We start from the raw sequence: 20,986 nt of genomic DNA, 5'->3' as shown, positions 1-20,986 counted from the left end.
ATCTCTCTTTAACTAATTGAGACCCCTTACCTATCTTTATCTGGGATAAGTCAAGATTTGAATATTTTCTCTCGTTATTTTTAACATACCCGAACAATGTTTTATTATTATGCCGTCTGGCTACATCTTTCACATATCTGGCAATTTTATCCATGGCCTCCACTTCGCATCTCCTTAATTCCTATTTTAATGCCTCTTATTATCACAAGTTCTATCATTCAAATAATTCTTGTACAAACCATTCCTCTCTTCTACCAAACTTAGTATCAGTATTTCTAGCTGTCCTCCCCAGGACACCGTCTGCTACTTCACAAACTATTTTCCTAAAATTATTCCATTTATATTTTACATTGTCAAATTTCACACTCTCTATTTTAATATTGAACTGTTCCTGAAACGTATCACTCAAATTCTCATCCTGGAGTCTACCAACGTTATGACTTCCCGGAAGGTAGTTACCCTTCCTATATTTCTGTTTTAGATTAACCCTAAACACAACTAGATGGTGATCTTTACTTTTAACATCAATAAGAGTACCCCTATATATTCTGGTATCTTGTATCGATCCTGTCAGTCTTCTGTTTACAATAACATGACCATTACGGTTGCCCGTCTTACCGCCAGGTAAGCCTATAAACGTTGTTATTTTCTTTTCCACCACCAAATTTACCTAGGCTAGGAGGCCATCTATTTCTACCAGCCTGGGCATTAAAATCCCTTTATAAAAATAGCTTATTTCTACCTGGTCTCCTGTCTATTTGCTCCTGTAGATGTAAGTAAAATTCATACCAGTCAGTACTAGCTCCATCAGTCGGTTTTACAGGGAGATATACTACTATGACGAATACCCTGTACTTTTTAGCCGTAAAATGAGCAACTAGCATTCTATTATTAATACCTTCCCAATCTAAGCAAGACTTAAAACGTTCCTTATTCATCAAGAGCCCTACTCCCTGCCTATGCGCCCCATAATTCCTGCCTGAGTAAATAAATTCTATATCACCTTATTTCTTCTTTCCCAGCCCTTGGATATGATTATATTGAACTTCTAACAATTTCAGTTCAACTTGTCTGAATTCATCAGTCAAAATATCAGTATAGTATATGTTTTTTAACGTTGCAATGTCCCAAATTGTAATTTTCATATTAATTAAAATATTGAAACTTATATGGCCTCAGGAAAAGCAGAGAGCCTCCCAGTGCATGATAGGAACTAATATATCTTCTTAAGTCCACACAAAGCACTTAAGCCGGATTTAAACCAGACAACAAAGAAGTCCTTGGAACCTCTTGTTGTATGGCAACTTTTTACAACTCTGGGCCCATCTTGACCGCAACATGGTTTTCTACACGTGGTAATGCTCTTCTATCAACAAAATTTGACTTCCTGCGCATGCATTCTCAAACGTAATACCTCCGACTCATTATGTATTAATGGCTACAAATATTATACTACAATGAGAAGGCAGCCCACAATAGACAACTTGGCTAAGAAGAGCTTTTTTCAGCCCAGAAAAGACCACTAACACAAATAAGGCCCAGAAGAATTATCCCACCATCAGGATTAAGAACAGTGCTTTGTTGTTTACTAGACTATAATTTCCTCGAGAGTGCCATTCCTCAAAGGTCATTCAACTGTTCTGATTTGCAGTCATGAGTCTGATTAAGGAAAATATTTAAAGGTCCACCCTGATACTATTATTAGGCCATGAAAGCAGGATTTACCTTTCTGTGATAGGAACACAGGAAGGAGCTTAAGACAGAGCAGACCACAAACCATCTTACAACCATTGAAACAGCTCTAACCTTTTATACTCAACCCACCGTCGTCAGGTTATTCGTCAGGGGTATTACTACTAGCAGTAGTAGTAGCAACAGTACGCACATAGTGCCTTTTGGTTATTTTAACATTCCCTCAGCATAAACTAAAAGTTTCAACTTAATACGCAACGCTGTTCCTGGTATATTGCTGATATGCCCTTTTGTTAACCTGCATACACATAATGTGTTTTGATTCAATTCAACATTTCTATAAGCAAACCCTTAAAGTTTCACCTTAATATCCTTAACTTTAACATTAGTGTATTTTGGTTATATTAATATCCCCCTTAACATGCCCTGAAAGCTTTGACTTAAAAACCTGTGCCGTTCCTGAGATATTGCTGATACACCCTTTTGACATCCTGTAGACACATAGTGCGTTTTTGATTTAGTTCAACACCCCCTCTACACTCACTGAAAGTTTTACCTTAGTGCCCTTAGCCTTAGTAATAATAGTAGTAGTAGCAGTAGCAGCATTAAAGGTACTAGTAATAGTATACAAATAGTTTCTTATGGTTAGTTCAACATCCCCCTGAATATGCTCTGAAAGTTTGAACATGCCTCTAAGCTCTTCCTGAAATATGGCTGATTACACTCTTTTGATAACCTGTATGCACATAGTGTGTTTTATTTTAGTTCAAAACTCTCATAAACATTTCCTGAGAGTTTCATCTTAATACTCTTAGCTTTAGCGGTATTTCTTGTAGCAGTATGCACATATTTATTTTTGGTCAGTTCAAAATCCCCTCAACATGCCCTGAAAATTTCAACTTAGCCTAATCCATTCATGAGATATTGCTGATACCTGCATGCACATAGAGTGTTTTGATTTAGTTCAACATTCCCCTCTACAGTTCATTAAGGCTTCTCCTTAATGCCCTTTTTGGAAACCTGTGATCGAAGAAGGCTCCTTGCCCAGTAACAGGTCCTATAGGTAAAAAATGGGCAAATTGTATAACTTACTGCCCTTGTCCCAAGAACGGCGGTAAGTAATGTAGCTCTTTACTTAGCCGGCGCTATTACCCTTTTCAATTGATTGGAAGCTGCGAAGATACGACAAAAACCAAAACTTATTTAACTACATATTAGATATTTGCCAAAGATGAAATTTTCCTTTTCTCTGATCAGTAAGTTGTTTTCATTTCTGTTTTGCCAATCAAATGCAGCATTCTTCTGTAGTGTTTTGATTTAGTTCAACATTCCCCTCTACAGTTCATTAAGGCTTCTCCTTAATGCCCTTTTTGGAAACCTGTGATCGAAGAAGGCTCCTTGCCCAGTAACAGGTCCTATAGGTAAAAAATGGGCAAATTGTATAACTTACTGCCCTTGTCCCAAGAACGGCGGTAAGTAATGTAGCTCTTTACTTAGCCGGCACTATTACCCTTTTCAATTTGGAAGCTGCGAAGATACGACAAAAACCAAAACTTATTTAACTACATATCAGATATTTGCCAAAGATGAAATTTCCCTTTTCTCTGATCAGTAAGTTGTTTTCATTTCTGTTTTCGCCAATCAAATGCAGCATTCTTCTGAATACAAGTGAGCAGGTAACCAGTAGACTAAAAATCAGAAAGTACATCTCTTCAAATAAGTCAGATGAAATAGAAAATTTAAGCCTCCAAATCTTGTCACAAAGAGAAAATTATGTCTTTCCAACCTTCAAGAGCAAAATCATTTTTCCTTTCAGTGTACGAGTTGTTTAAAACCTTTTTCTTCGAAAGTCCATGAACCTCGGAATGAAACAGAAGTTAGAATTTAGAGTTTCGTAGAAAAATTATATCGTGTTACAAAGCTTATTGAAAATCTGAGCTGATATGAGAAATTCTTTAAGAACCATGTATATTGGACACTATTTCAGATTTTCTTGGCACATAGTGTGATAACTACTTTTTCGCTGACAAACTTGATTAAAATCTGTCTTTGTAACCACGGTTGTAGCCTAACCCCATGAAAAAATAAGGCTTAGTGCTGTATTTTAGAAGCTGAAATACGTCATTAGCAATTTGTTTTCAATATGTTGCTATTATACATTTTACAGTTGCTGTACTCTCCGAATCTTTGCAGAAGAGACACCCACGACCAAAAAATTACAACCTAAAAGTAACCAGTACCTACAATTTTTTTCGTGTTATCCTTTTCTGTTTTTTATTATTATTTTTTTTTTACTTAATTGTGATGTTACTTCTTATCTAACTATTTTTTGTCAATCAACAATTACTTCATATTTATTTACGCCCTTTGTATTAATAACAAATAAAACAAACAATACCTGTATCAACTCTAATAAAAATAGTTTGATTTCCCATATTCTGTAATTGCTCTATGATCTTATCCTTGAAAAATATCAGAAGTTTGAACAAAAATTCCATGTAATATCCAAGCACGAGTTTCCAATACCCCCCCCCCCCCCTTCATATCTAATGATTAATATAACGAAAATCCCGTATTATTGAAGAAAAGACGCAATTCATCATTTTGTGATACTGTTGCATTATTCTAGTGAATTAGCTCGTTTTCTTTTTACCTGTTTAGTCTTGTGTATGATGACACAGAAAACGATCCCTGAAAGTTTTTAGCAACTAGAAACGCATGATGAAACACGCCCCCCTTTTCCGCTATAAATTTGATCTGTAAATAGTTGGCAATTTGCATAATTTATACCTCTTGCCCGAGTGGCTGTGGAGGTCATACTATCCCCACATTCATATTCATCGGATCTTTTGGATAAATAAACTCATTATCTGTTTTATCAGATGAGCCTAACTTTGTCATTAGTTAGTAATCAATGGTAACTTTTAAGTTCATTAAGCTTTTTTGGGTACTTGCTTGTATATTTGGCTGAAATGCGATAATAAACATATTATTTTTCGTACATAAGATTTTAATTTCCATGAAGTTTGATCTCTTGTCTATGAGATAGCATAATAACTGCTATATTTCGAACTTTTAAGATATCTTTTTGGAAGAAGGGTTACTGTGATTCGGTCTCTTAGGGACAGGTAACACGTTCTTTTTATTCAGTCCTTAAAGAACATTGTACACTCCATATTTTTTAAACTAGCCTTTTTTTATGTATAAAATCCAGTAGGTGCGACTGTTTTTGTGTGTACGTCTTCATGTGCACTTAAAAATAATCCAACTAACAAAGCTAGAAACATGAAAACTTACGCGGGATAATTCAGCCATGAGAAGGTGCAAATTCTGTAAGAATGCAAAAGAAAACAAACTGTAAAACAAAATCAGAGAATCTGGCGTCACGATAACAAGTATGTGGAGTTCCATGGCCCCAACATTACTTGAGCGAAGGAAATGTGACGTCAATAAAACTTGCTCGAGATCGAAAATCCAAGTTGCTGACCGTATTAAACGCTACAAAAAAGAAAACAAAAAAACAAAACAAAAGGAAACAAACCAAAAACCCAAAATGCGACATCATGCTGTCAATCGTCCGAGGGCCAAAGGTCCATGCGAGCAGTGAAAGGCGACAAAGTCGGCGGAACCGATTTTTTGCTAGCTTAAAATATGGAAGACTTGCAAATCAGTCCAAGTCAAGCATTTGGCACACTCAATTGATGGTTGGACTAAAAACGAATTACAACAGAAATCATTTTTACACTACCTTGTAGAAAAAATACCTAAGAATTTATATCATATAAGACGGGGTTCATAGATCTGACAGGGAGGTAGCAGACCTAATCATTTTTGACATGGTTAATTCATTAATATTAAGTCTCAGAAAGAACTATAAACACTGTGAGGCAGTCCGGTTACAACAGGGGCAGGTTACAGTCGATTGTTTGTAACAGGATCAAGGTCAGTGGCAACCAATTCAACTATAGTTGCTAAGTAAAAAATCAAGAGATAGGCCTAGAAGCGAAGTAGATATGATGATTTTTACATGATTGTGGCAAGGGCTTGGGTCGGATAACGAATTTTCTATTTGAAACCTTAATATCGAAGTTTTGCATCTCTTCTGGTTTTCAACGAAATAATTCTGGAAAAGCAGATCTCGGAGATCCCGAATCTATATTTTTTTGTTATAAATCTTCGTAAAATTTTTAATACTTATAAAGCTTGTACTTATAGCTAGATTTCAAAAGTCCAGCTACGATCCAACCCATAAATAAATGGGGGGGGGGGCGGTAGGATTTTCTAGTTTTTTCATCAGCACATTCACCAGAAAAGCCAAATTTAAAGAGCTAGTGGTACCTTTTGGATGTCAAGACAAAATCAACCTCCGTTGAATGGTTCTCAGATCCTTGTCAATGGTTCATCTGCCAGAAAGGATTCTTTGATTTCAACCGGATGCAATAGCTACTGGGCAAGTTGGAGATCAGAGTCTGATTTGCACTTTGAGGGAGTATATGTTTTCTTTAGAACATCTAACCTAAGAAGATTGCCCGGTCTCAACCCAACTAAGTGAGAAACAAGAGCAAGTGTTCTAATCGAGGTTTTTGGGCATTCAGATTAATTTCAACCTCAGTGAGGCGAAAGGAAGAGCAATCCCTAAATTCTTATCATCAGCACATCTATCAAGGAAAGTTGTCAGATCTCAAACAAACTTGGTAAGAAGTACAAATTCACTGCATAATTTTTATAATCCAGATGCAAAGTACAGCAGTAAGGACAACTACCAAAAAGCTACGCCAGGTTTCGACAAGACCGGGTAGAAACTAATAGATAATTGATACATTATGCCTTTTCGGGTCAAAATCCAATCTGACCTCTGTAGGCGAAGGATTCTTAAATTCTTACCATTAGACCATCCTTCGGAAGAGGGTGTCAGATCTCAATCAAAACTCGGTGACGTGTACAGATGAGTTGTACCTATTAGGATTCCATGCCTGACCCAACTTCAACGGTGGAGGGGGGGAGGGGCATAGCTTCTTGTCATTATGTAACTTCAATGGTGGAGGGGGGGGCATAGCTTCTTGTCATCAATCTAACAGAATAAGTCCTCGGATCTCAATCAAATTCGCCGGCAAATAAGAGCTAGTGTCCTACATGTGATGTTTAAGGGTCCAGAATTGATCTGCTCTCGAACGATAGTTTAAGAGGACCGGGCTGTGTTTATCGAACGAACAATGATAGATCATCAAAAGTAGTGTTTTTTTTGGCTCTCTATCCGGGACAAAACCAAAAGCGGGTCGTCAGTGATTGAGAGAAAAAGAGTTCACGACAAAGGATTTACAGGAAATTGCAACTTCGCGGGAGGGAGTAAAGAATGAAGCTTTGAGCAGCTTAGAGTGAAGGAGCGTGTTCAATTGTTTTGGCCTCAGGTGGCTTCGTGCAGCAATGAATTTTTAGTAGGTAGTAGTAGAGCTGATCCCACCTCTGGCAGAAAGGGGGCATAGCTCCCTGCAACCAGATGAATTTTCAGATTTCAACATTACGCTGTGGAGCGTAAGATCTAATTTTCTCTTCCTTTTTTAAGATCAAAACGGATTTAACCTCTGTATGCGGATGGGGTCCCGATGTCCTTTGGAGATCAGCACCTGATTTGACCTTTGAGGGAGACGTGAGGGGTATATATTTTTCCTTAGAGCTTCTTCCTAAGGGATTGTCCGGTATCAACCAAACTAAGTGAGAAAAAAGAGCAAGCGTTCTAATTGAGCCTTTTGGGTATTCAGACTCCTTTCAAACTCAGAGGTGAAAGCAAGAGCACTCCCTAAATTCTTGTCATAAGCATATCTACCAGGAAAAGGTGTCAGATCTCATCTCAACCAAACTACCAGACAACTACCAAAAAAGCTGTCATATTTCAGCCAAATCAGGTGGAAACTAATATCTAATTGCTAGGTTGTGTCTTTTTCGGGTCAAATCCCAATCCGAGTTCTGCAGGAGAAGGATCCTAAGTTCTAGCCATCAGAACATCCTCCAGAAGAGACAATCGGATCTCAAACAAACTTGGTGGGGAGTAAGGATCAGTTCCTTAGTTGTACTTGGAATGAATTGTTAGCTTTTCAACTGTTTTGGCCTCAGGCCGCTTCGTGCTGCAATAGATTGTTAGTAGTAGTAGAGCTGATCCTACGTCTGATAGGAAGGGGTGAATAGCTCCCTGTAACCAGGACGTCAACCAGAGGAGTTATCAGATTTCAACATTACGCGGTGGAACATAATAGCTAATTCCCTGTTCCTTTTTAAGGTAAAAAACGGATTCGACCTCTATATGCGCATGAGATCTCGAAATTCTTGTTGCAAAGACATCTACTGGAAGACTAAGCTGAAAATCAAGAAAATTTGACAAGAGATAACAGCTAGTGTCCTTGTTGGTCTTTCAGGGTCCAGGACCATCTAACGTTTGTGGGAGAGACAGGTCCCTAAATTTAAATTATCAGCATACCTAACAAAAAGGGGTTGTCAGGTCTTGTCAGGCGTACCACTGGATACCATGGATATGCCTACATGGGGTCCAGTACGAATTTGACCTCTGTAAGAGACGAGCAATGGAAGTCTGGAAATTCTTCTCATCAGCGCATCTACCACTCGAAGATGACAGATACCTACCCAGTTTTGAAAGATTTATTGTCATCGGTCTAGTTGCTAGGTGGGCTAGTGGATTTAGACGAAGCCTAGTCAACAGTCAGTGGCGGTTTGGGGTGTCTGCGCCCGATCCAACCTCTATGAAAGAAGAATATATTGTTGTCATCTGCGTTCATTAGAGTTAAACAGAACTGTTAACAAAGAGCATTTACTTCAAAAAGAGAGCGCCATTTAAGCATGAATTTTTTATTAGATATTTTGTGTTTAAACTGTCTTCACATCCGTAAACCGACTGTTTTACTGACGACCCATAACCGCAGAAAATCGCTCAGGACCTCCACAAAGGTAATCAAAACAGGAACTCTTTGAATACCAAGATCCGTAAAAAGCAGTTAAATCCGTTTCAAAATCCGTTTCGTCTTTGTTATATCCGTTTCAAACTCTCTTAGTTTTATACAAGACAAAGTAGTTACAACTGTTGTTCTGCAGCTTTGACTTATGAAATAACAGTTGCTAAAACACCTTGGACCTTGGCATGGATATTTTAGCTATTAGAACACTTAAATCCAACATCTTAAAACCAAGAACTACTTTTCAAATACTTTGTTTATTTTATAGTAAATTTTGCATCCAACAATAACTATATACAATTTTATAATACGTATATAAATAGTTAACAAGTCTGTACTTCTTATATAGATAAAAAAGAGAAACAAAAATTGAGTAATACACTATGTGATTCTTGCCAAAAAATAACATATAATATGGAAGGGCAGAATGTGTAACATAAGAACTCCACAACCAATGATTAGACAAATTTCATGTTTCAATACAATTTAATTACAAAATATACACAGCAAATATATAATCAACTTCACATCTGTGTAGATTCTAGTGGTGAGTCGTTAATTTATACTTTGATACAGGTATTTTCAACTCCTTGAACACAATAGGGAAAGGGTACTCATATTAACATATATTTTTCATCTGTTTTGCCTAATTTTCATTTTAAACTCACAATTCCTCACAACACTGTATATAATATTTAATGCCTGGTCTACGCTTGAAAAATCCATACCATTATACATGAAGGTGTTCAGTTCCATTTTCAACGTTCAGATTAAAGGAACAAAAAGCTGGTGACACTTTATAAGAATATGATTTTCTTCTTCCAAGATTTGGACAAGAAAGCAATCTAATAAAAGTTCCAGCATATAGCTCACTAATGAGACTTACTTGTGGTGAAAAGAGCATATAAAATTAGGTCAGGTAGTCTTTGAGCTTGAGGTACTTTTGAAGCATTTTCGTTTTTATCCCAACCACGCTCCGCCTCATCCTCTTCTGAGCTAAATGCACCTCCTCCCTAAATGCCACAAAGGGATTAAGACTAATTCTCATTTCTCGCCAAAGTAAAATGACCACCTTTACACATACAAGCACAGAATTACTAAACGTTGGGACCTTAAAAAAACTCATTTGCCATATCCTTAACAAACATTTTAGTTAATCATAGTAATTCGGTTGTTTGAACTAAAATGTAAGATAACAAAGCAGAACAAAATTACTTATACTCAGGGAAATAGAATATATTTCGAAAAAAAAACTAAGGGAATGCAAGAAAATAAATAACAGGAATTATTAAGCAAAACACACTAAAACAAATGGAAAAAACGAGTACGTCTCGTTAAAAAAATAATAATAATTAAAAATCTAAAAAAAATCCAAAAATTAAAAACATGCTTTATAGCATAATGAAAAGAATAAAGCAAAATAAATCTCGGTTTCCATGATAATAACATAATTTATTTTTTGATAGATAATAATAATAATAGTAATCAGATAGAGAGAGGGAGAGATAGGGAGAGATAGGGAGAGAGAGAGAGAGAGAGAGAGAGAGAGAGAGAGAGAGAGAGAGAGAGAGAGAGAGAGAGAGAGAGAGAGAGAGAGAGAGAGAGAGAGAAGACCTCGAGTCAGCAAAAAGAAGCCATTTATATAAAAATAAAAAAATCCGTCATAAGATTGTACTTTTCTTACCAAATGTCATTTCCGTACAAAACCTATAAACTATGAACTTCCCATGCGCGCCAAATTACTCCGAATAAAATTCTTCAGCACTTACTTTTGCCGAAAAGGGCATAGACAATCAGATCAAATTTGAAAAGGCATGGTAAAGCTGGACTAACAATTGAATATGTACAGGTAAACAGGATCTTCGGTCTTTCCCACTTGCATCAACAGCTAACCACGAGAGAGCGTTATAACCCTCCAAAACAAAACGCAACACATCTGTTGTATATTTAGAGTCCAAGGGATGACATTTCCCATTTGGATTTGCACTTTGACTAATCGGATTGTCGTCCGAGTTTTGATGCACCGAAGAGCTGTGAAGGTGCAGCGAAGCTTTTAAAAATACGGGATTGTTTCCATGAAGATGTGGACAAGAAGACCAAAACCAGTCGGGCATCGTCCCTGTTCCCGCCGTAGAAACGTAATATCCAAGGGCCAAAGGCTGTTGAAGGACAAGTCCCACTTCCTCCATTTCTCCCATCGGCTAAAAAACATACAAATTCAAATTCGTTATTTAATGAACAACCTGTTATGACACTTAGTCAAGAAGTTTATGACTATGAGCTACAAAAAAGTGTATAATTGTACAAAACCAAGTAAATTTGTTGTATTTTCAAAAGTGCCATCATCCCAATACATATCAAAGTCAACATCTTTTAGCAGATTCACGAGTCAAATTCGAATCCGTATATAGTTTTGAGTTTAATGAGATGCTAAAAAAGAAGAACGTCCATTCCCCATAAAAACAAGGAAAAAGAACTTTCACGTTTTTCCCAAATTAAGTTGACTTATTACTCATCATTGCTTTCGTTATTTGCGCTTAACTAAGCCTATTACCAGAAAGTAGCCCTACTTGCTATCAATCACTTAATTGTTGATTTGCACAATTATAAAAGAAAGTAAGAGATTGAATATAGCCATTCAACTTTGGGGAGCTCTCTACGAGGCAATAATAATAATAAAAAAAAAAAAAAAAAAAAAAAAAAAAAAAAAAAAAAAAAAAACTTGGAAGTAATCCAAATCCACAATCTAATAGATTACATATGTATTCAAGGTCTATGCAAAGTTTTAAATTTCGCATCTCCTCAAAAACGTGCGTATCTTTATACACACAGCCAGAGACTGTATCCCAATCCAAAATTTTACAGGAGACAAAAATTAAAGTTGTGAATATTTTTTTTGGAGAGCAGGGGGGGGGGGGGGCAAAGACTCCCAAATTATACTCTTTACCGGAACAACATGGTTTTATTTCGGAACAAACTAATGCACACGAATCAAGGAATAAAACTTTTTTTCTTCCAATGATGGCAACTCCCTTGTGCCTTTATGAAGTAATTTTGGGTCATTTGCTCTAAAAATCTTTCAATAGTTTTGAAAAAGTAAAAGTTAAAATAATGGCACATTGTTAAAAGAAGAGCACCCATTAAATACATGATAAAATTTACTTTTAATAGTGATTCCAGATATTCAAATGCATTCAAGTTTGAAGTGATCCCTGAAAAATTATTAGTATAAGATATATGCATAATTTTAGGAAAAAGTAGAGAATACTCATAAGAAATGCATTGAAATAAAATCCACCATGACCCCGTACCTGAAGTTTCAAGCTTCTATGCGTACAAGCACAAAATAATGCACTTTCACCAAGAATGTTGGTACCAAGTAAATGCTATTTATTTTATTATAAAAAACAACGGTTTTAGGACATCAGATACGATAATTCGAGCGGCAATTCAAGGTTCTTCTGTAACGAAAAAGATCGTGCCACAGCAAAGTTGCTTAATTTTTTGGTGACTGGAATGGGTACCCTGGGCCTCGAAAGGGGTATTTTAAGCGAAAACTTCCAAACTTATGCTAGAAGCCCTTCAGATCAAAACAGTGGTAATTTACACATCAGATCCTTTTACTTGAAAAAAATAAAAATAAAATAATACTTGCACTGAAAATACAAAATGGGTACTGAAAGGGCGATAGCTCCCTTTTATTTCTACATTCATTTGCTTACCCATAGCAAAGTGGAAGGGGTGAGCATTCCCCTTGAGCAATATTTTACTAGTCATAAAAAGAGACAAAATATAAAAGTGATAGTTTTTTTTTCGGACGTAAGGTTCTAAGTTTCTAGTTTATGCATGTTGTCATCAACTCTGTCATTCATTGTCTGTGTACGATGCAGTGCGTGTTTAGTTAATCTCATTACGAGAAGTAATATAAGATTTATCGATGGGAATAAGATTTGCGGACGGGAAAAGCATGACATTTATAAAACAAATTAGTCACGAAAAAGAAAAAGAAAAGTTTTAATTTTTTTGCACTTAATGTTCTGTCAAATTACAATAGCAAATGCCTAGCATCCCAGGCCGAATATAATCTAGAATTCAATGAGCAGGAATTTAAGTCACAGAAATTTATTCATTTACCATAGAATGTATTTTGAAGCAAAAAACCTAACACTGCACAGTAGCTTTTGAACTAAAAAAAAAAAAAAAAAAAAAAAAAAAAAAAAAAAAAAAAAAAAAAAGACAAATTTCATCCCCAATAAAAATAGACCAAGAAACCCAGCTCCACTCAGGCCCTCACAATCGGCATACAGAAGGCTTGTATATATTTGATTGTTTAATTACATATTAGCATATATCGCATTATTCTTCAGTTTTAAGCCATGAGGTGTCAAATCGGCAATTTCAATTAAATTTAGAAATGCTAGTGTGAATTCACCTCCTTCTACCTGTTAATGCGTTAAAGAATCATCCACTTTATAGGATTTGTTTTCTCCTGGGACTAGTTCTGATTCACTATTGTTTCGCTTCTTACTGTAGATTTCGTTCACGATTCGATGAGATTATCCCTGTCGCTTTTTTTCTAACCCCAGATTTCTTAGTCTATTATTTTAATTTGGGATTCGTTCTGATACTTGTTGTCGCATGTCTTCTATCCGCAAATCTTGTTGCGCTTCATCTTCATTCATCCCTACCTCAGACATTCTTCCATGCCTTTTGCTTTAGCTCCTCGGATTCATTCAAAATCACGTGTAATTTTGCACCACGTCATAGATACAATAATAAACTTCTTTCAAAGCCCCCCCCCCCAAATCGTTAGAATTTTGCTTTAATTGTGTTGTTCAGCTCAGCAATTTCATCGGCAGTTTCAGTTCAACTAAGAAATTCTGGTGTGAATTCAATTTTTCCTTCCGGTTTATCCTTTACAGACACTAAAACACGTTTCTTATTCCATTGTGATTTAATGAAATTATTATCTAAATTACGTAATAGCATAATTATCGTATTATTTTATGTCACATTTTAATTTGCAATTCGATGTAATTTTTGCTATTTCTTGTTCCGTGGCCTTTTCTTTAGCTTTTTGAATTCATTTGTCATCTTTTGTAATGATGCATGCGTCATACATACTAAAAACGATACGAACACCCCTGGGAAATAAACTATGTAATTTTTGCTATTTGATTGTATATAAATGTGACGTCACCCAGATGACTTTTTTTCTGGCATGAATTCAATTCCTCTTTGCTGTTTTTCCATCACATAAGCCAAAATCACTTCATTCCATTCCAGGGTGGTTAAGAAATTCAGACATGAATCCATTTTCTGGAGTATCTTTGCAGACACTATAATAGTACGTTTCTTGGTGCTAGGGTAAAAATTAGCAGTTTCCGTAGCATTAAGTAATTCTAGCGTGAATCTAATTCTTCCTTCTTGTTTATCTTTTACAGACTCACGTACGCTAAACTAACATGTTAATTCATTCCGTTGTAATTTTGCTTTGTCGACTAAAAATAGATTCTGTTGTGAAACATTTTGATTTGCGATCCAATGTGATTTTTGCTGTTACTGGTCCCATGCCCTCTTCTTTAGCTCTTCAGTCATTTGTCATATTGTGTAATTTTGCTCTTGAGACGTATATAAATGTGACGTCACTCACATGAATTTTTTCTCTAAAATTAAGGCTCTAAACGAATTTCCTCGAACTCGTAACCCATCTAGATGGTTTTTTTTTCAGGCCAGAAAATCCCAGGGTGCGGATTTAAAGAAAAATATGGTGTCGATTTCATGAAAAATTGATACATAAATACACAGTTGCTCGTTTAAATAGAGTAGATTAATAACCAAGAAAAAGGAAAAATTTCGCAATTTTCTCAGTTTAAGTTGACTTATTACTCATTATTGCTTCTATCATATGCGCTTAACTAAAGACACAAATTCCAGATACTAATTTTTTAATCCAATACGAACTCCCTACAAAAGTGCTATCTCAAAATATTTTTTTTTAATTTTTGTGAACAAGTGAAAAAGAAAAATTTCGCAATTTTCTCAGTTTAAGTTGACTTATTACTCATTATTGCTTTTATCATTTGCGCTTAACTAAAGACACAAATTCCAGATACTAATTTTTTAATCCAATACGAACTCCCTACAAAATGCTATCTCAACGGTGTTAAAAACACCCTTGAGACTATACGGTGAAAAAAAAAAAAAAAAAAAAAAAAAAAAAAAAAAAAAAAAAACTTGGACTCACCCTTCCTGTGCCGCCCATATGAGAAACACAATTCGGATCATTCATATATCCTCCAAATTCATTTTGTTGATGTTGAGCTTGCATCTGCCCTTGACCAACACCGTTGGACGGTGATCCAGGGGCCATTTCACCGTCAACATCTGGCCAGGATGAAAAAAGATCACCCATATCGCCCATGTCACCAAAATCGTTGCCAAGCATGTCACCACCAATCTCATCTTCCAGATTCCCAAATAATCCAATGTCTTCTTCTAAATCCGGGTTCATGTCGTTTCCACCTGGCATGAACTGCTGAGGTAGCTGTAGGAAAAACACAGACATACATATAAAAAAAACACAGATCTACTATATTAAACCAAACAAGTCGTGGTAAGACCGGCCGTGGCAATAGTAACTGAAACTAATAAAAATAGAAACTTAAAAACAATAGATTCATAAAAATAATTTTTATTTTACGATAATCCAAAACATCTAAGGTTCGTTGAGTTTAGTAGTACCCACCAAAAGTTGTTAGCATAAGTAAATTTGCATAATTTCGGGAAAAGGGGAGATATAAACACCCAAAGAACAATTAAATCTTGATGAAAATTGCACCATCACATTCTGAATGGTCAAGAACACACACAATATACATTTTATATAATAATGATGAATAATCATAAGTCCTAATTCCAAAGCTGAAAATTTTATGTTTTTTTTTGTGTAATGGTTGCAAGTTTGTTCTTTTTTATCAGGGGTGACCGAATCAAATCACTAGTCGTAGAAATCCCAGATAAGTCTCATTTGAACGGAAATTCCAAGTTCTGGTGCTTTTTTTTTACGAGTTATTAATTTAAAAAAACTTTTTCCACAAAATAAGTTTTTCACAGAAAAGTAAAGAATTCCATTTAACAAAAAATGAGCAAAAATAAAATCAAATAATCTACCAAGCTCGAAACTACCACAAATCAGCATCAATAAATAAATTAAAACCTAAACGAACAGAAATTACAATAAATAACCGAGTCAAACTCAAAACGAGTAGAAGTTAACATAAGTTGGGCTGAAAATCCTATGCCTTCCCAAGGCCACATCATAATTTGCACTTTACTGAAAAATATAAATGTTTTTACTTTTATAACTTTAATAAATCAAATAACATTAACATTTTAATTACTAAATTTCAGTTTATGTATATTAAACTGACAATGCACATTCATTTGTATTTTTCAGTAAAGTACAAATTTTGTTCTGGGCTTGGGAAGGCATAGGGGTTTTGCGCCCAATTTATGTTAATTTCTGCTCGTTTTGAGTTTGACTTGGTTAATTATTTGTGGTAGTTTCACACTTGGTAAATTTTTTTTATTTTATTTTTGTTCATTTTTTGTTAAATGGAGTTGTTTACTTTTCTTTGAAAAACTTATTTTGTGGAAAAAGTTTTTTTAATTAATTTCTGCTCGTTTTGCATTGACATAGTCTTTTCAGGAAAAAAAAATAATACTTTAAATCTTTTCGTTTTTTAAGACTATATAGCTTGGCCTGCTATATCTATGCTGGAGAAAAGTTTTCAGCAATTTTTAACAACATACACCCTTTTAAAAATCAGGACACAAATAGTAGTGTTTAATTTAGTTTCATACCTCCTCTAATTGACCTGAAATGAAAAACTTGATACCATTCGTAAAAAATATGTTTATTTTCTTTGATGTCTTGGATAATTTTACGCTATTTTGATTTGGTTAAATTTTGAGAGCAAAAGCAGCCCCGAAAGTTTGAACATAATACCCTTAGTCGTTTTTTGGACATTGCTGAAATAACTTATTGGGATTTAGCATTAACACGGTGCATTTTGATTTAATCTTAAGGCAACATTTAATTTTTAAACATAATGGGCGAACTGGAGGGTGGCAGTGGAAGGGGGATTAGTTGCCCTCTGATCACTTCAGACAATAAAAAAGGGCATCAGCCCTCTTCATTTCCAATTGAATGATCCCTTTTCAGAGGTACCACGACAACTCCTTCGAAACAAAGTGCCCTGGTCTAAACAACAACAAAAACAAAAAATAGTACATTCTACCGAAATTGATCTCCACTATAAAAATATCAAGCCTTCCAATCACTTTCGACTATTAAAAAGGGCACTAGGCCTTTCGATTTCCAATCAAATGAGCCCTTTTGGAAACGACAACGCTTTCTATAAACACCTTATGTGCCCCCAGGGCATAAATTAAAACCCTTACCTTAAGGTCTGTTAGGGTGGTTGTCATTCTCTAAGACTAAATTTACAGAACTTCAACTGCGTTAAACAAAATGGCTATCTCAAAATTTTGATTGGACGTTTTTGGGGAAATGGTGGGCGTGAGAGGGGCGGCAGTCGCTCTCCTATCACTTTCAACAATTAAAAATGACCCTAGCCCTTTCAATTTCCAAACAAATGAGCCCTTTTAAAGTTTCTACGACAAAACTTCCAATAAAAATCTTATATGCCCCCAGGGCATAACTTACAACCCTTGCCCTGAGTGCTGGGAGGGGGTGTCATTCTCAAAGACCTAATTTCCTGAACTTTCTACTACGTTGAAGAAAATGGCTATCTAAAAATTTTTATTGGATGTGTTTGGAGGAAAGGTGGGCATGAGAGGGGGGTTAGTTACCCTCCAATCACTTTCGACTATTATAAAGGGCACTAGCCCTCTCAATTTCGAATTGAATGAACCCCCTTTGAAGTTTTACCACAACTCTACCTGTAAGAACCTTATATGCCCCCAAGGTATAACTTGCAGCCTCTTCCCTGGGGGATCTGGGGGGTTCGTCATCCTTAAATACATAATTTCCAGAACTTTCAACTGCGTTGAACAAAATAGTTATCTCTAAACTTTGGTTGAATGTTTTTGGGGAAATGGTGGATGTAAGAGGCGGGTTAATTACTCTCCACTCACTTTCGACTATTTCCAATCAATTTCCAATCAAATGAGCCCCTTTTTGAAATTTCTTTCTATATAAACTTTCTATATAAACCTTATATGCCCCATGGCCCAAATTACAACCCTTGCACTGAAAGTTCTGATGGGGTTTTTATCCTAAAAGACCTAATTTCCAGAACTTTCAACTAAGTTGAACAAAATGGTTATCTCAAAATTTTGATTGGATGTGCTTGGGAAAATGGTGGGCGTGAGAGGGGCGTCAGTCGGTCTACAATCACTTTCAACTATTAAAAAAGGCACTAACTCTTTCAATTTCCAATTGAATGAGCCCTTTTGAAGTTTCTACGCTTTCAATAAAAACCTTATATGCCCCCAAGACATAACTTACAACCCTTGCCATGAGGACTGTGGGGGGAGGGGTTTTCATCCTTAAAAACCCAATTTCCAGAACTTTCAACAACGTTGAATGAAATGGCTATCTAAAATATTGATTGGATGTTTGGAGAAAAGATGGGCGTGAGAGGGGGGTTAGTTGCCCTCCAATCGCTGTCAACTATTAAAAAGGGCACTATCCCTCTGAATTTTCGATTACATGTGCCTTTTTTCAAGTTATTACGGCAAAGCATTAAGTAAAAACCTTTTATGTCCCAAGGGCATAACTTATAACCCTTGCCCTGAAGACTGTGGGGGGAGTGTCATACTCAAAGGTATAGTTTCCTGAACTTCTAACAGCGCAGAACAAAATGACTATCTCAAAATCTTTATTAGATGTGTTTGGGGATATAGTTGATAACGAAGGGGTGTTAGCTGCCTCCCAATCCCTTTTGAAGACTAAAAAGAGCACTAGCCATTTCAAATCCTAATCGAATGAGCCCTTTTTAAGTTTCTACGACAACGCGTTATATAAAAACCTTATATCTCCCCTGGGCATAATTTACTACCCTTTCCCTGAGGGCTGTGGGGTTGTCATCCTCAAAGACCTAATTTCCAGAACTTAAGACTACGTTGAATAAAATGGCTATCTCAAAGTTTTCATTAGATCTGTTTGGGGAAAAGGTGGGCGTGAGAGGTAGTTGCCCTCCAATCCCTTTTGACTATTAAAAAGAGCACTAGCCCTTTGAATTTCCAATCGAATGAGCCTTTTTTGAAGTTTCTACGACAACGCCTTCTATAAAAAATCGTATATGCCCCCAGGGCATAACTTACAACCCTTGCCCTAAGGGCTGTAGGGGACTGTCCTCAAAAACACAATGTCTATCTGTAAATCAACTACGCTGAACAAAATGGGTATCTCAAATTTTTATTAGATGTGTTTCGGGAAATGGTGGGCGTTGAAGGGGTGTTAGTCGCCTTCCAATCACTTTCGACTATTAAAAAGGACACAAGCCACCCCAATTTCCAATTGAATGAGCCCTTTTCAAAGTTTCTACGACAAGTCCTTCGATACGAAGTGTCCGGGTATGAAAAAAAAACACAAACACACTGTGCCACATCGTTCTTTACTTAGGCAGCGCTAGCGCGCTGCCTATGCCAAGTGATCAGAGGGTAAATTTTTGGCCCTTGTGTACACCAGGAATGAAAACCCCATGTAAATCCAGTGTAATCAGTACTCTGAAATTCAAATAGATCATCTGAAATTCAACATAAACCGAACAGTGACAAGAATAACCAACCCTCTAAAGAAGGAATTTTGACAGCAATATATACGTATAAAAAATCTGCTTCCCTGATGACAAAAAACTAAAATATGTGGTCAAGTTTCAAGATACTCTTAGCAGATACTATCAGCGGAAAATTAGCGTAACTTCATCATAAAAACAGGAGATTAAGATTTTTTTTTATTTCAGAAAAAAATTAATGAAAGATTTTCCACTGTTTAACCTTTAAAAGATCTTTTCAGCTGAAATTAAGAAACAGAGAAAGGAATTAAGAATTCAAACCTAAAAAGCAAGTTTTTCAAATGAAAGTCAAAAGCAATATTAAAACAACGAAAACAAGAATTATCTTGGATATGAAGGGGAATTTTTCCCTTTCGACCCCCTTTTACGCTAAGTTTTACAAGGAATTGACTGAAATCATTACAGTGCAAGACACAGGCAATTGGTGATTAGAACTTAGCGTAATGAGCGGGATGACAGTCCGTCACACACAGGATAATACCTGTTCTTTTCGCACTTTAAAGAATCTCTTTTGCCTTCACTTAAATTCAATATTAATTTTTACTCCGCAAATACAACTTTACCCAAAACAGGAGACAGGGGGGAGAGGAAGGTAGAGAGAAAGCGGAATAGAGGGAGAGGGGAAAAGAGAGGAGAGACAGAGAAGAGGAGGGAGGGAGAACAGACTTGCTTGCTTTTAAAATATTCTATTTCAAGAAAAAAAATAATAGAAACCTATGAAATAACCAAGACTATAAATAACAGAAGTATGAGAAATAAGGAAAAAAAAGAAAGAAAAGAAAAGCAATTTCAAGTGAAAAATTTTGTGCTACTACGGTGGCATTATAAAAACTATGGAATACATACACTTGTGGCAGCAGACATAGGGAACACCAAAATATGAGTTGTACTACTATCTTCTGGAGTTGAAAGATTTCCCATGGCTGTTTGGTTACTTGCTCTGTCATCTGGTGTCACCTAATAATGAAAAGAAATATAAAACTCCAAAGGAAATAAACATATAGCCAAAATAGAAATTAAAGTAATCATTTCAGTCTCTTTAGTTCACAGCCACAGCATAAAAAGGTAAATTAACACCTAGATACTACATGAATGAAAATCATTTAATTAATACATATTCATTTGGTTTCTAACTAAGGTTGTTCAGTATTGAAACACACTTTTGCTAAACATATAAAAGTTTAGCTTAAGAGTATTAAATAGAAAACCCAAAATTGTATTTGAGGCACCTGAATATGAGCTTATGCAAAGATAAACGGGATATATGTAAGACCATCCAACTCCACGACCTGTATATCATTTCTTATTAATCCTAAAGACTAATCTGTTTGTTTGGTACTTCAAACAAACTTATGCTTCACACGCGAAATTGTTTTCAATACTAATAATGGAAGCCTGGGACAGTCGTGAAATAAGAGTTGTTTTTGAATAGTTATGAAACATCATGACGACCCTAAGCTTCCATTTTTTTCTCGCAGCAAAATTCTTTTTAAAATTTTTAAGATA

The 20,986-nt window shown here is 35.8% G+C and overlaps 1 protein-coding gene across 1 annotated transcript in view; it reads right to left on the bottom strand.

The window, feature by feature from the left end:
* Nucleotides 1-10,170: 10,170 nt before the first annotated feature.
* Nucleotides 10,171-20,986, bottom strand: part of skd (mediator complex subunit skuld) — a 75,553-nt gene continuing 64,737 nt past the window's right edge. Inside the window, exons 22-24 of the mRNA XM_089098110.1 lie at nucleotides 20,327-20,437; nucleotides 14,902-15,201; nucleotides 10,171-10,855 (exon numbers count right to left, since the gene is read on the bottom strand). Coding sequence (XP_088954236.1) covers nucleotides 10,448-10,855; nucleotides 14,902-15,201; nucleotides 20,327-20,437 — 819 coding nt within the window. The 3' untranslated portion in view covers nucleotides 10,171-10,447. The remainder of the gene's footprint in view (nucleotides 10,856-14,901; nucleotides 15,202-20,326; nucleotides 20,438-20,986) is intronic.

Source organism: Artemia sp. Qi Xiang Cuo, chromosome 12, assembly GCF_049724085.1.
Source record: "Artemia sp. Qi Xiang Cuo chromosome 12, ASM4972408v1, whole genome shotgun sequence".
Classification (NCBI taxonomy): domain Eukaryota; kingdom Metazoa; phylum Arthropoda; class Branchiopoda; order Anostraca; family Artemiidae; genus Artemia; species Artemia sp. Qi Xiang Cuo.
Note: the sequence above shows the minus strand (reverse complement) of the source record. Positions and strands in the feature narration are given on the sequence as shown.